Genomic DNA, 15,714 nt, shown 5'->3' with positions numbered 1-15,714 from the left:
TCTCAAGTCAATGTTTCACCTAATTTTCAGATTCTAGCATAATTTTTCAAGTAATTTTACCTTCCATGGCATTCAGGGAGGCAGCGAGTAGGCCTCTGTGACAAGGGGCAGCCAGTGCTTTAGAACTATAAATATAACCCTGAAATAATCATTAATAATGTTATTAATACCACCTATTATTTAGTCAGTGCCTCTTATATCCAGGGCCTGTAATGGGTACTATTATACTTTTTAAATTTTATTTTTAATTTTTTATTGAAGTATAGTTGATTTATAATATTTCAGGTGTATAGCAAAGTCATTCAGTTTATATATAGATATAGATATTCTTTTCAAATTCTTTTCCATTATAGGTTGTTATAAGATATTCAATATAGTTCCTTTTGCTGTTCAGTAGGACCTTGATATTGATCTATTTAATATATAGTAGTGTGTCTATTAATTCCTAATTTATTCCTGCCCCTGTACTATATATAATTTATGGTCAATCTTCACACAAGAATTACTATGTAGGCATTATTATCTCCATTTTACTGATAAGTACACACAGGTTCAAAAAGGATAGGGTGTTTATTCAGGGGAAAACCAGGACTCCTCACTATTTGACAGAGTGAGTTTAGAAAATTGCCTGAGATGCCTTCTTGTTTAATGTATGTATGTTACCTGGATCTCTCTACATTCTTTTCTTCCTTTTGAAAAAATGAATGGTTTTCATAAAGCCAGATCATTCTGTTAAACTAACAGAATTTAGTTTAGTCCCTTAATTTTCCTCCTGGGAAACTTTAAAAATTTTCTTCCCTTTCAGATTTACTTGTCACGGATTGAAGACCGGCCAGAGTTATATTTTCCGGGTCAGAGCAGTTAACGCCGCCGGACTTAGTGAATATTCACAGGATTCAGAAGCAATCGAAGTAAAAGCTGCTATTGGTAAGTTCTTCATGCACAGCTTTACGGGTGCGGGGGGTGGGAATGATTTTTCCTAAGTTACAACGAAGGATGCCATCCTCTCCAGAGACTGTGTCAAGTTTCTAAGATGGCTCAATGATCCCATCCTCAGATGGTCATCGTCTCTGACTCCAGGCAACCTCTAATCTTCCACAGCTGTTCTTTTACAGATCTCCATCACTTATCCAGATTCTCTGCTTCTGTAGCCTTTCCATCTTTATCAGCCCAAGTTTCCTCAGATATTCATTCCCATTGTGTGAAACTCCACTTTAACTTGGTGCTCATCCTGGGAATACAGAGGGCCATCCAATCCCATGAGGTGGTGTATCACCCGTAACCAGATCATCTCATACCTAAAAGCCATTCCATCTGCAGCAGAGCCTGGCTTGTTTTCAGTAACAGCAGCACATTAACCTGCCTTTTATAAACTCTGCTAAAATTCGTGTAAAACATGCATGGTTGCTTAATCATATGTTTCATCTCTGCTGGCAAAGTAACCAACAGAATAAAACCAGTAATAAAGTAATTATATGTATGTATAATGATGTGCCTCCCAATCTTAAGGTGGGGAAGGGACCCAGGTAGTTCAAGCAATAAAAATGAAATCTGTGATATAGTAGCACATATGTAAATAGGAAGATTATTTAATACCAGTTGTCTTCAGTTAGCATCTCGTATTACATTTTTTTGTGTGTGTGTGTCACAAGACATGTGGGATCTTAATTCCCCAACCAGGGTTGGAACCAGTGTCCTCTGCAGTGGAAGCACAGAGTTTTAACCATTGGATCTCCAGGGAATTCCCCTGTATTACTTTTTAACATTCCTTATAATATGTTCGTATTATAAGGACATAGTGAACATGTTTCTTTGAGATTGGGAGGTACAGACCATTACTATATCAATAAGGTACATAACTCTAATTGTTACATAATCAAGATCTTTGTTTGTCTCTTGTGCACTCCCCCTATCCCCCATTCTGTTGAATAATGGAACTTATATCTTAAGAAATGTCTGAGAAGTGCTTGTTGTTATATTTACTTGGGTCCTGCAAATCCAAATGGTTCTTGTTCTGTCTCTGGTTTTTTGTTCTCATTTCTTCTTTTCCCAGAATATGGAGAAGTTGAAATGTTTCCTTGGTGTTAGTTATGTGAAATGTATGCTTTCCATATTTCTTGCAAATTCAAGTGATTTCCTTTAAACCAAGATTGTTTTTGTTCTGTGTGTGGTGCTAATGTTTTTCTTTTTTATTCTAAGCGTAATCTGTATTGCGCGTCCTGGCTCAAAGTGTTTCTGTTGTTATCTGGCAATTGTAGGGGGAGGAGTGTCTCCAGCTGTGTGGCCTGAACTGAATGAGACACCTGGTGGACTAACAGACTCCAGGGGAGGCATGCATGACACCTCCCGGCCAACCTTTAAGAAAGATGCTTTGCTTGGTAGCAAACTTAACAAACCTTCACTACCCAGTAGTGCTCACAACCTGGGCCAAACAGAAGTGAGTAAAGTAAGTGAAACAGTTCAGGAAGCGCTTTCCCTGCCATCAAAGAAAGCAGCCCTTGAGGGGAAAAGTAAGTCTGAGCCTCTGAGAAAGAAGAAGGACCTAGGTGAGCGATGAAACAGTAAGAGCGTCTCATCTGTTCACATCAGTGTCCTCACGGCTCATTGTCCATATCACCTTCTTCCATCTGTGTTCACTTTCATCAGTGTTCATTCTTAATTTTATGTGTTTTCAGTTACCCATTTGTAATACCTTTGTTTAATGAGTCATAGAAGTAGTTTTCTGTGAACTTGGCTTTGACACATAATTCATTGTGCTTAATGACAATAGAAATATTTAAAGTAATTTGGTTATTGAGTCCCTTCTAGCTTGTCAAATAGACACACCTTTGGCCTCATTTTGCTGAGAGTTAGACATGAGAGCAGGAAGAATTCGATAATCGTAGCTTGTAAGAGGTCCTTCAAAATATCATTTTGGTAAATGGATAGGAAAAATATTTCACAAAGAACTGACATTTTATTAGGGTCATAGTTATTAACTTATGTTATTTATCCTTAGCTTTTCAAATTACCTTCACATTTAATTCAAATAAACATAAGTAACAATATGTCTTTGAGTTGTCATGAAAAGTTTAACATAGTATTATAATCACATATCACTATATTCGATTATATATTATTCACATTCCCAGAACTAAGACTGTTTATCAGTAAGGCTAATTATCTAACCAGAATTAAAATAGAAAGACTAATTATCAGTAATCAGATTTTTTAATCAAGATACTTGGTGCTTGTGGTTTATACATTCTAAGAGACAATGTTTCTCTTATTGAATAAAAAGGAATTAATTAGTATATACTGACAAATTGTAACATGCCTCTCACCCATCCCCTATACCTCACCTCTAACTTCTGTAACCTCTGCTTTTTTGACACCTTTATTTACCCCTTTAACTCAAGATGAGATGGGGTGAACTCATTTGAGAATTCATATTCAACACTGCTCTGAAACAGAGAAAGAGTTTTTAAATGTAGTGAATGCCGGAGGTTGATGATGGGAGGGAGAGAGGGAAATTTTTTTTTGTTTAATCTTTATTGTTCTGAGAATCTTTTTGAATAAGAATGAGATGGTTCCTATCTCTGGTAACCCACATAAATCCTCAGAAAATTCTTTCTAATGTTACTACATATCGAGTGGATTTCTTTTCACCAGCCACCCTCTCTTTTTTTATCAGAAAAACTGTATTTTCAGTCGTTGAGAGAAAGTTCGATCAGCAAAGCCACATAAATGAAGGGAAACTTTTAAAATAGTATCCAAATATTTTCCTGACCAAGCGCTAATAAACATAGTGATAGGTATGTAGTATTTCACGCCATATGAATAATAATCCAATATCAGGGTTAAAACAATGGAGTAAAAGGTGTTATACTAAGAGAAGAATCACATGGAAGAATGTTTCTGGTTTAAGAAAAAAAATTAATGCTGCTTTTAGCTGAGCTGCAGAATATGATTTTTCCTGTGTATAGACAGAACTTATATAGTTGTAAGGTCTCACATGGATGTATGTGTCTGAGTGGTGAAATGCTAGCTGTTTGGAAATATATGGAAATTCTTAATAAATGAATCAAGGCAGAAATCGATATACATATGCTATTTTTCTCAAGGAGCAAATAAAAGCAAAGCCACATAAAAAAACTAAAATATCTACATTTTCATTCTATTGTTTTAGGAATGAAGACATACTATGTACCTCAGTCCTAAAATTTAGAGTTGAGATACATAAAGCAAGATGAAAACTAAGCAGTAAAAATATGTAAAGTATTATTTTAAAAAAAAACGAAAATACATATCTTGGGAAAATATTTCTTCATATGGGGAATGCATCATTATTCAGAATATTGTTAGTTTTTTCAGGATTTTGTTAGAAACACATTTTGCTGTTAATATTTCAAAGCTTCTTTCTTCTTGGGAATGAAGGGGGCAGGTTCTTTTTATCTCTGGACTAATAACTGTGATGCAGTTTTTACTGTGTGTCAGTTTTCTTCCTTGAACATCAAATGGACACCAAGTTGCTTACTGGTATTACGTTTTAGTTTTACATTCAAGACCTAGTGCCCTCCCGCATGGCATCAGTGAGACAGTTTGATGGATGTAGAATCACAGAAGCAGTTCTGTCCACTCACAAGCTCTTCATGTTACAACAGCACCACCATCTCCACCCTGTGACATCACTTGTCTCGAAAGTTTTCGTGACTCAATGGTTCTTGGATGGAAGCAGCCAGATAAGACTGGAGGGGCTGAAATTACGGGTTATTATGTGAACTATCGTGAAGTGATCGACGGGGTACCAGGAAGATGGAGAGAAGCCAACATCAAAGCCGTCAGTGATGAGGCATATAAGGTAAGCGTGTGGCCTTCTGTGGGCTTCCCAAGTGGTACAAGTGGTAAAGAGCTGCCAATGCAGGATACGTATAAGAGACGCAGCTTTTATGGAGGCTTCACTACATAGACTCGATTGATTAAACCATTGGCCATTGGTGTATGAACTTAATCTCCAGCCCATCTTCCCTCTCCAGCGGTCCAGAGGTCTGGGATGAGGCTGAAAGTTCCCGCCCTCTAAGCACACGATTAGCTGCCCTGGCAGTCAGGCCCCATCTTTAGATGCTTTCCAAAAGTCACCTCATTAACACAGTAAAATATGTTTGTCACTCTCATCACTTGGGAAATTCCAAGTGTTTTACAGCTCTGTGCCAGGAATGGAGACAAAAAAGATAAAACATGTATTTCTTATTATTAATTGCAGTATCATAGTCAGGATAATCTATCTCCCTTTTGCTTAACTCAAAACCAACTGATTAGTAATCTTAATTACATATGAAACGTATCTCCTCCTTTGCCATTTGATGCAACACAACCACAGGACTGATATTCCAATACCCCTGCCCTGTTCTGTTGCCCAGAAGCAAGTCTCAGGTTTCACCTACATTCACAAGGAGATTACCAGAAGGGTGTGACTCCCTGGGGATCACTCTAGAGTATGTCCAACGCATACTCTAAATAAATGCAATGTTGAAGCAAACCTGAAACCGTCAGTCTCTGTGATGCTGTCCATGTTGCAGATTAGCAACCTGAAGGAGAACATGGTGTATCAGTTCCAAGTGGCAGCCATGAACATCGCCGGGTTGGGGGCGCCCTCAGCAGTAAGCGCCAGCTTCAAATGTGAAGAATGGACCATTGCTGTTCCAGGTAACTTGGGGAGACCGTGTCTCAGCACTGAGGCTCAGAGCTTCTTCCAATGGATCCTACAATCTGGAACTAAATTTAAGTGCTACATAGCTTCTAAGGAAGACAAATTCTCTCAGCCCCTCATGTTTATGTAAAATATTTTTACAAATCTATTAATAGGAACCAATATAAAACTGAGTATAAATTTCTTATATTCCAGATAAATCCTAGAGTCCCCATAGCTCAGCCTCTGTATGGAGTAAGATGGACAGAAGTACACGGGTTGAATGCTACTTGATTATTCAACAGAAATACCCATCTTTGCTTATGCTTCTTAAAGACCATTGAAAGACATTCAATTCACACATCCCAGCTACATTTCTCTAAAGCGTCTTCCTGCACTCCTGAATTGTTGCACATTCTCTTAATGTTCTGGAGCCTCTCATTTATCAATCTCCCCCAATCCCCTTCCCCAGCCCCAGCCCCCATGACCTCCTTCCTGTTGTCTCCTCCTCCCTGGCTCCCAACTCTTCACTGTACACACGGAGGACCCTATGTGCCTGCCTAGGACTTAAGTCCTGCCTTGATCCTCTTAAATCTTTTACTTACCTCCCCAGCCCTGTCTCTCTATGTCAACTTTTCCCCATCTCTGCATCACAACAAAGATCCTGGAACCGAACTGGAAATACTCTACTTTGGAGGTTGTCATGGAGGATGGTTGGCTGAAAAAAATAGGTGAAAGCCAGAAACATTCGCCACCTATGCCTTTAACTCTTACACAGCTACAAAAGTGAACAAATCCAAAGACTAGATACTAACTAATTCACCAAGTCACTTAGAGTCAGACTGTGCTTAGTCGCCCAGTCATGCCCGACTCTTTGCAACCCCAAGGACTGCAGCCCATCAGGATCCTCTGTCCATGGGGGTTCTCCAGGCAAGAATACTGGAGTGGATGGCCATCCCTTCCTTCAGGGGATCTTCCCAGCCCAGGGATCCAAACCAGATCTCCCGCATTGCAGGTGGATTCTTTACCGACTGAGCCACTAGCGAAGCCCAGAGTCAGACTAGCACAGACTAATACATTAAAGTTGCTAATGTATTTGGTGGATGGTTTTATTCTGCTTCCAATGTCACTAACTTCAAAGACCCAAATACTTTAATGCCACAGAATGACTAAGCTCTCCCACTTGGGTTCAATGTTCAGCTTGTTTAATACCTGCTGTGGCACCAACATCAACCTCGTTGGAACCCCAGGCCACCCTGGGCACACTGAATGAACCCAGTCTGCTCCCAGGGCCACCCTCTTCCTCTGGTGAAACCTTAGCATCCTCGGAGAACCATCGTTTTACCTTAACTTAGCCAGTATCCATCTGCATCACATCTCTATCATGTGTGAATACAAAGATTACAAGAGAAACTCAAGAGAAGTGTTCACTCAGGTTCAGTAAATACAAGAGGTAAACACACTGCCTTTCCTAGCACTTTCTTGAAGCTGGTGCTATTTCTTAAGTTCTTTCTGCCTCCTACACAAAAGTGGATCTGTTTTTAAATTCTTGCAGTTCCAGAATAAAGTTAAAATGTGAGTGACTGCTGCTGCTGCTCAGTCGCTTCAGTCGTGTTCGACTCTGTGCGACCCCATAGATGGCAGCCCACCAGACTAGAGACCAACAAATTCTGAGCAGGCCTATGGAAAATGATCTCATAGAAAGCGGTGTAGTTAGCAAAAGAGGTTGCAGGGTGAGTGCTCCCAAATCAGAGGAGAAATGAATGGGGCAGTTCTCCATCCCCCAAGACCTGTCTATTCCCAGATCCACCCTTGACTTACTGAGAAGTGTTGGGTAAATCATGAATCAAGAAAGCCTGATGACAGATGAGAGCATTTAGGATGTTTTGTCATCCCTTTGTTTTACACATAAAGAAACAGATTCAGGTTAAATGATAATCAGGGGGTCACAAAGGCACTAAGTGGCAGGTTGGTTTGAGAGCTGGGTCTGCTTATTCTTAGACATGGGGCTTAGGAAGCAGCAGCTCAGTGACCCCCGCCTGGAAAACAGGGCTGGGGCTACGGTTAGGATGGCTCCCTGGCTCCTGAGGATGACACAGGACAACAGTCATGGAAGCTATCTGCATAACAGAACGTGCCATGCCAGGGTAAGGTACTGGTGTTATTGTTCAAACCTGTTTCCACACCAGGCATCATCAAGAGACAAGGATGACTCATTGTGACTGTTAAGCCGAGGTCAAGGGCCCAGGCAACATTGAGCGATCCATAACAAAACCCCAAGGGATAGCACGATTGAGTTCGCACTTGTTGGCTCTCAAGCCACCATGAGTCAGTTCAGGTGATTTTGATTGGTTGGTTAGAAATCACTTGTTATTTAAAAAAAAAAGGAAAACAAATAACTATCACCTGATGGCAGCTGATAGTCATGCAAACACGCAGGTAATCACTGAGTAGCTGGGACTCTTCCAAGAGTGCAAAGAACACACACAGGGAATGTTTGATTTCCTTCCAGAACAGGTTGATCAAGTTCCTTGGCTTCCCCGAACTTTCTGCTAGTTGTTTTAGGAATGGATGAGATGAAAGAATGTGAAGTGCCTAGTAAGGTTTAACACAGATTCAGGACCCATGGGATTGAATGTCTTTGTTTTGGTGAAAGTTCTTTGCAACCACAAGTGTAGTTTGTTTTTACCCCTATATGAAATATAAGCTTTATGGGTATCCTTCTAGTGGGGAGCTATTTTGCAATATATTTTTCTTTTTGAAAAAACAATGTATTTATTATTTTTGGCTGTGCTGGGTCTTCACTGCTGTGTGTCAGGACTGTCTCTAGTTGTGGTGTGTGGGCTTCTCATTGTGGTGGCTTCTCTTGTGGAGTACAGGCTACGGTGTGCAGGCTTCAGAAGTTGCAGCTCCCCGGCCCTCGAGCACAGACTCAGTAGTCGTGGTGCACAGGCTTAGCTGTCCTGAGGCACGTGGGATCTTCCGGGACCAAGAATCAAACCTGTGTCTCCTGCATTAGCAGGTTGATTCTTAACCACTGGACCACGAGGGATGTCCCATGTATTTCTTTTTCTATATTCACAAGCCATTAGATACTTGTTCAATGAAGCCACTAGTTACTTGCTTCATTGTAATTGAGATTGGGGTGCATTTTCAGATTGTCGGCCAAAAATAATCAGAAGCTGAATCTGCAACCAAATTAAACTGTCCTGGTAAAAGGTGAGGAACACAGGCCTGAGGACAGCCTGAGGGCAACGCTTCATCCAGCCGCTGGAGGGCACCTCGAACTGGCCTTAACCACTTGCTGCCCATAAAGGGTCTTAGGCTGATGCAGAGCCATTAAGAAAACTTACACACAGGTCTCTCTTTCGCTCTTCAGGACCACCGCACAGTCTCAAGTACAGTGAAGTCAGGAAAACCTCCCTGGTTCTGCAGTGGAAGCCTCCCATCCACTCAGGACGGACTCCAGTCACTGGCTACTTTGTGGACATAAAGGAGGCCAGTGCCAGAGAGGACCGGTGGAGAGGACTCAATGAGGCGGCTCTGAAACACACATACCTGAAGGTCAGAGGATGCTCACAGTTTGAGAAAGTTTCCCTCGCTCTCTCTCTCTCTTTTTTTTTTTTTTAAAGAAAAAGGGGTCTTTTAACAGGGTAATTTTAAAGTCATGTGTCGGGTTCCTGGTAGGCTTCCATTTGGCAGTGGGTGGGGTTTGGGGAAGTTTCTGATGCTTAAAAGAATTTGGTTATAATTTGACCCAAATCTCTTTGCCTGGCTTTAGAAATTACCTCTCCTCTCTCTTGTTTTCCTCTTCAGCTCCACTTACCCACCTCATATCTTCACTACTTCCAGTCTTAAGATGTGATTACTTACCATCCCCAAAAGGTGACATTCTCATTCCTACTGCACATATTTTTGAGGGTGTTTTTGATTTGAGGATGTTATTTTCATAGAGTTCACACCTGTGACAGAGAAGGCAATGGCACCCTACTCTAGTACTCTTGCCTGGAAAATCCCATGGACAGAGGAGCCTGGAAGGCTGCAGTCCATGGGGTTGCTGAGGGTTGGACACGACTGAGTGACTTCACTTTCACTTTTCACTTTCATGCATTGGAGAAGGAAATGGCAACCCACTCCAGTGTTCTTGCCTGGAGAATCCTAGGGACGGGGGAGCCTGGTGGGCTGCCATCTATGGGGTCGCACAGAGTCGGACACGACTGAAGTGACTTAGCAGCAGCAGCAGCACACCTGTGAGCTTTAAACTCCAATCCCTTGAGTCATGCATGGCCTCACCTCACCTGCCCTCTCACACCTGTGCTCACGTGAGCTCTCAGGGGCCAGAAGAGTGACTCAACTCTTGACCTTGACTTCACCCTTATCCACGTCACTGCCTTCCAGTTTCCTCTAGAGTGTTCTAACCAAACCAGTTTCTAACTCCCACCTACCTGAGACGGTTCTGCTATAGCCAGTAGTACCAAATGGAAACCTCAAAGCATGTTTTCCCCTGATGTCAGTCATGGCATATGGACACCCCAAGTCCACAGTGGAGCCCTGGAAACTGTAGGGAATGTGACTCCAATCCCCGTTACTCGGAATGAAGTGTGAGTGTACGATCACAGAACGCTGCCTGGGCATTCAGTGTGGAGCCTTATCTGCTGGTGGAATAGGCCCCTGCCCAGAGGGTAGGCCTTGGGGGATTCTCAGAGTAAACCTACTTTAAGAGGCTTCTCTTGTCAACCTGCCAGTAGAGCCAACACCATCTGTCACAGAGAGTGCTCTGGGGTTAAGGCATTTATAGTCCTCATAAAAATATAAATATATTCTCCAATAGAGATGACCCGTAAACTGTTACATCCAACATGCCATTGACTCAGCTTAGCACATGCAGTAAACTCACCAGCCCCTTACAAAACCACGAGGCAATAAGGAAGGTCACGTTTCCTGGGGCAGAGAAATGGTGAAGGAAGTTCTGGAGCTAGGATGTGGTTTGGCTCCAGAGAACCAGGAGGTCTCTGGATGCAAACGTACCCCAAAAGCCAGTGAAAAACAGGTCAGACACATCCTAGATGGTGGTGGTGTGTGCTTATAGCTCCCGTGACCTCCAAATCCTCCATCAGCCACAGCACAGGGGTCCCAAGAGTTCCACAGACAGGATCTAAACCAGGGTGAGAAGTCAAGCAAAGGGAGCCAGGAGCCTAGAAAAAAATGGACAGGAAGAGGAAATAAGAGAGTTTAAGCAGATCAAAAACTGGTTAATGTTACTCATTTTTAAAAAAAGACAAGAAACAGAAGAAAGGCAAATTTAGGGGGAAGAGAGAGACTGAGGTTGAGTGCCCCTCACAAAGCAGGAGATGGACTCTCTGTAAGGAAATGACCCTAGAGTTTGGCCACAGTTTTTAAAGGGAAAATAGAATATTGACTTTTATGGTTATAAAATGGATGGATGCTAATGATGATAAATTCAAATGGTAAAGACATAAGAAAAGTTGAGGTTCCCATAATGCCCCTTCCCATGATGATGTGGAGTCCCTCTTCCAGGTGGTTCATATTCAGAAAAGTTTCAGGCCTGAAATGGGGGGAAAATGTACACGTTAAAAAACATTATCAAGTTTAAGTGAGGAAAGGAGATATGTTAATAACTCCAGGAATAGGAGATTTTAGCACCACTGCACAGAACCTAGTGGGTTAGCTGGTATCTGCCAGAAGCATCCCTGTTCATGTGAGCATGGAGTGTCTGGGGGTTCCTAGAAGGAGTTAAAGGTGCATTGCTTTACATCAAAAAAATTTAACCAGCTGAGCTCACACTTCCTTTTTTTATTGGTAATTACAATCTGCTGATACAGTGTGGTGAGAAGGAAATGAATAATTAGAAGGGGACAAAGATGAAGAAGACAAGAGAAGGCGGTTCTTTTGGAAATTTTAAGGAGGAAAACAGATCCAAGAAAAGGAAGAAATAGATGTGATGTGTGCACGTGTGGCGCATCTCTAGTGCTTTAAGCTCAGCAGCCATTGCCCTGCAGTCGTGGAAGGGCGTAGGGGTGTGCCTGTCACCCCAGTGGCTAGACACGGGATGCTGAAATCTAACTCACGGTCACGTACTACCTGAGCGGCCGGTGCAGATGTGGCCGGCACCTGGCAACTGGTCTATTTTTATCACAACAAGGAAGTGTTTCTGTTCCTTTTTGTAGATCCACAGTTGCCTGGCACTATCTCTAAATATGCACTTTAAATACATCAAACTTTATGCATTTAGCTTGTGCCTAAATTCAAGTTCATTTACAGATTAAAATCATCTCAGAAATCCATTAGCTCCAGTAAAAGCTATCGTAACGGTAACATTCTGTTATCATAACTGTAGCATTCTGTTATCATAAACACCATTAAATCATTAGATTAAAACCCCAACAATTTAATACATAGCTCACCTAATGCATGGTCACAAACCTTTTGCTTAGCTGAGTAAATATATTCCAGCTTTGTGTGATTTAAATCCCATTTTGGATGTTAATCTCCATCACAACACTATGGGAAAAACTATGTCCTCTGTGTATAATAAATTCCTTCTTAAAGTATGATATAGGTTTTAAAAGTCAAATGCTTTTAAAAAGATAATTTTTGTAAGATATTGATAATATTTATACTGTTTCTGTATTTATGAGACTGAGCTGAACCCAAAGGAAGTCACAAAAAATTATGAAGTGGGACTGTCATATAAAAGCATATTATAAATATATATTTTTTATTTTCCTCACGCTTTTGTAACTCTAGCTCAGTGGTACACTTATAATATAGGTCCTCAGCAAACATCTTGATGCATGACAATGTGAGGACCTGAAATTCGAATACATTGGCTATTCACAAATCACCAAAACTTGCAGCCATGTTAGTTGCTTGTCTATTTAGTGAGAAATAGCTATATTATATTTACAAGGACAGTTTCTATTTGTTTTTGTTCTAATGCTTTAACATGCTTTTAAACAAATGGAAAGCAATGTATGATCTAAGATCCATGCTTGTAATTCCCCTCTTCTGCCAGAACTTTTATCTGAAATTTCTTTGGAATGTTCCAAAAGGACCAGGAAAAGAGGGCAGCCCATATGCTCTTGTGAACACTTTGTCATTTGACCAAAGAATAAGGTGGTTTACTCCTGTAAACCATAAGGGTATCAGTCTCCTATTTCTGATGTTTGTGGCTATTAAATTATCTAAAAAAGAAAGAACATCTGAGTTTCAAGGGATCTTGGAAATGTCTACTTATATGTGGTCAGGAAAGAAGAAAGTCTTAGCTGAAGACACACACTGAGTCTCTGACAGGATGAAGTTTAGAACCCAAATCCTGTGCTGTATAGCTGAATCACTCCACAGGGGAAGAGCACTTCTGTTCAAATGACACAGTGACCATCACTTCTATATCTGCTTCTTGCAGGTGCAAGGCCTCAAGGAGGGTGAGAGCTACGTGTTCCGAGTTCGAGCCGTAAACCAGGCAGGTGTCGGGAAGCCGTCTGACCTCGCTGGGCCTGTTGTAGCCGAAACCCGTCCAGGTGGGCTTTTACCTTTTCGTTAAAGTTTATCTCATCTGTGTAAGATACCAAAGTAACATTCAACCTTACTTCTACGTTTTTCCTCATTTTCAAAATCATCACTGTATGCTATCCAAACGACTGATAAGTATGACAGTGAAAAGTGAAAGTCACTCAGTCGTGTCTGACTTTGCAACCCCATGGATTATACAGCCCATGGAATTCTCTGGGCCAGAATACTAGAGTGGGTAGCCTTTCTCTTCTCCAGGGGATCTTCCCAACCCAGGGATGAAACCCACCCCTCCCAAATTGCAGTGGATTCTTTACCAGCTGAGCCACAAGGGAATCCCAAGTATGACCATTGGACGTGACAATCATTTACCCCATCACAGGACCTCAGGGCAGGGGTGAGCCAGGTTTGAAGTGGTTGCAATGTGGGAGATCCCTGGGTCTGGAAGATTCCCTGGAGAAGGGAATGGCTACTCACTCCAGTATTCTTGCCTGGATAATTCCATGGGCAGAGAACCCTGGCAGGCTACAGTCCATGGAGTTGCAAAGAGTTGGACATGACTGAGCGACTAACACTTTCACTTCACTTTTAGGGCTACTTTGGTTCATACTTAAAAACATGGAAATTCTTGATCAAATTATGCTTCCTGGACCAACTGTTTAAAAGCATACATTCCTGGGACACTATTTCTGTTATACAGTGGCCATTAACTCCCACAAGAATATTTTTCTACCACAGAAGAAGCTAGAACTTCTCAGGGAGCAAACATGATCCTTAAAGAAAAGTAGGGTTTTTATCATTGTAGCTACTAAGTTAAACTAGGAATCAGCAGATTTTCTCTGTGAAGGGCCAGATAGTAAATATTTGCCTGTCACTATCCTCAACTCTGCTGTGGCACAAAAGTAGCCACAGATAATACATAAATGAGTGAGTGTGGCTCTGTATCAGTAAAACTTTATTGTGCATGATAGATATATATTATATAATATGATAAATTACATCCATTATGAAATTTGAATTGTAACTAATTTTCACATCTTGAACTATTAATCTTCTTTGGATTTTTAAAAACTATTTAAAAATGTAAAAAACCATTCTTAGCTTTCAGGCCATACAGAAAGAGGCAATGGTCCAGATATAGCCCACGAGTCATAGTTTGCTGACCCCTGGGTTAAGCTAACAGCAGTCCTGACTAAATGATCTATAGAGCTGAGGCAGCCCTCACGGCCCAGTTTCCAGATGCCGTGATTGGACTAGGAAAGACAGTCTTTCCCTTTGTTACGAAAACAAAGTTTACAGTGTTCACTGGGCAAATAGCTCCAGATCATTATATAATACTTATTTTGTCATTTAGTCTCTATCACTTTTCAAAGTTATATATGTCAGTTCATTAAAGTTGCATGAAAGAAAGCACTGGAAATGAGAGAGGATTTTAAAAAGTATTAACCACCTATTTTAAGTTTATATTCATTCTAGTCAAGCACCCTCACTTCAGCTCTTTCCTATTTCTAGATTGAAATAAAGAGCAGATATATAATGTGATATTTGTTTTATGATAAGAAAAGAATATAAATATAGAAAATTCTGCTCTCACTTCATGATGCTTAAAGAGAATGTCAGATGCACCCTTTGAGAAAGTACCTGCCCCTTTCAACCTATTACTTCATAAACTACTTTCAGCTACTCTTGTAACTACCCTCTAGAGCTGGGTGTGACAGAAGTGACCTTCGTGTACCAAAGTGTAGTAGTGTGTGGGGAGAGAGTGCCATACCTCATATAGGTACTCTTTGCAAAATGTCATGAGAAAGCAGAAAAATGCTGGGAACGCATGTGCCAGATAAAAGGTAACACACAAAGACATGAGGACACAGATCTCTATAGAAATCACACCCTGCAGGTACCAACTGTGTAGAAATACAAGATGCTGAGTGGACATGCCAAAGGGCCCAACTGCAAGGCTACTCGTGTAAGAACATTTAGATTACTAGTCATTGATGAGTTAAAAGCACCTGTTAAGCAGTGGATTGACTGAAAAAGAGCTTAAATTGATTTCTTGTTTTCTCATCAATAACCCTCAGGATGGCAGGTAGCCAGGCAGGACATTAGCAAAGCCACCATGATGGAAACTTTGTCTTCAAAACGGGGTTTGCTGGTGGGCTCCTAGGGGAGAGTGTTGTTTCACTGGTGCGGAATAAGGCCCCCAAAGTTGTTTTGTGGCCATTTAATTCCCAGAGTATAATTACAAACAACGGTTGCAGACTAAACGGCACCAGATTAACCTGCTCAGGAACCGCTGGCTCCAACCTAGGAAAGATTCCTGGGAGACACCAAGTCAAGATGCTGACCTGAAGCATCTCCACTGTGGTGGTTTAGTTGCTAAGTGGTGTCCAACTCTTGCAACTCCATGGACCGTAGCCCACCAGGCAGCTCTGTCCATGGGATTTCCCAGGCAAGAATACTGGAATGGATTGCCATTTCCTTCTCCAGGGGATCTTCCTGACCCAGGGATCAAACCT

General features: G+C 41.3%; 1 protein-coding gene across 2 annotated transcripts in view; it reads left to right on the top strand.

Annotated features, from left to right (window-relative positions):
• The window catches only part of MYOM1 (myomesin 1), a 119,219-nt gene that overhangs the window by 64,812 nt on the left and 38,693 nt on the right, over positions 1-15,714 (top strand). The window contains exons 17-22 of one of the 2 annotated variants that reach the window (XM_018039757.1): positions 806-927; positions 2,259-2,546; positions 4,644-4,840; positions 5,559-5,685; positions 9,048-9,232; positions 13,095-13,209. In XM_018039757.1, the coding sequence (XP_017895246.1) occupies positions 806-927; positions 2,259-2,546; positions 4,644-4,840; positions 5,559-5,685; positions 9,048-9,232; positions 13,095-13,209 (1,034 nt within the window). The remainder of the gene's footprint in view (positions 1-805; positions 928-2,258; positions 2,547-4,643; positions 4,841-5,558; positions 5,686-9,047; positions 9,233-13,094; positions 13,210-15,714) is intronic. The other variant, XM_018039756.1, reaches the window with a different exon arrangement.

Source organism: Capra hircus, chromosome 24 (assembly GCF_001704415.2).
Source record: "Capra hircus breed San Clemente chromosome 24, ASM170441v1, whole genome shotgun sequence".
NCBI lineage: Eukaryota > Metazoa > Chordata > Mammalia > Artiodactyla > Bovidae > Capra > Capra hircus.
This window is presented reverse-complemented; position numbering and strand designations above follow the sequence as displayed.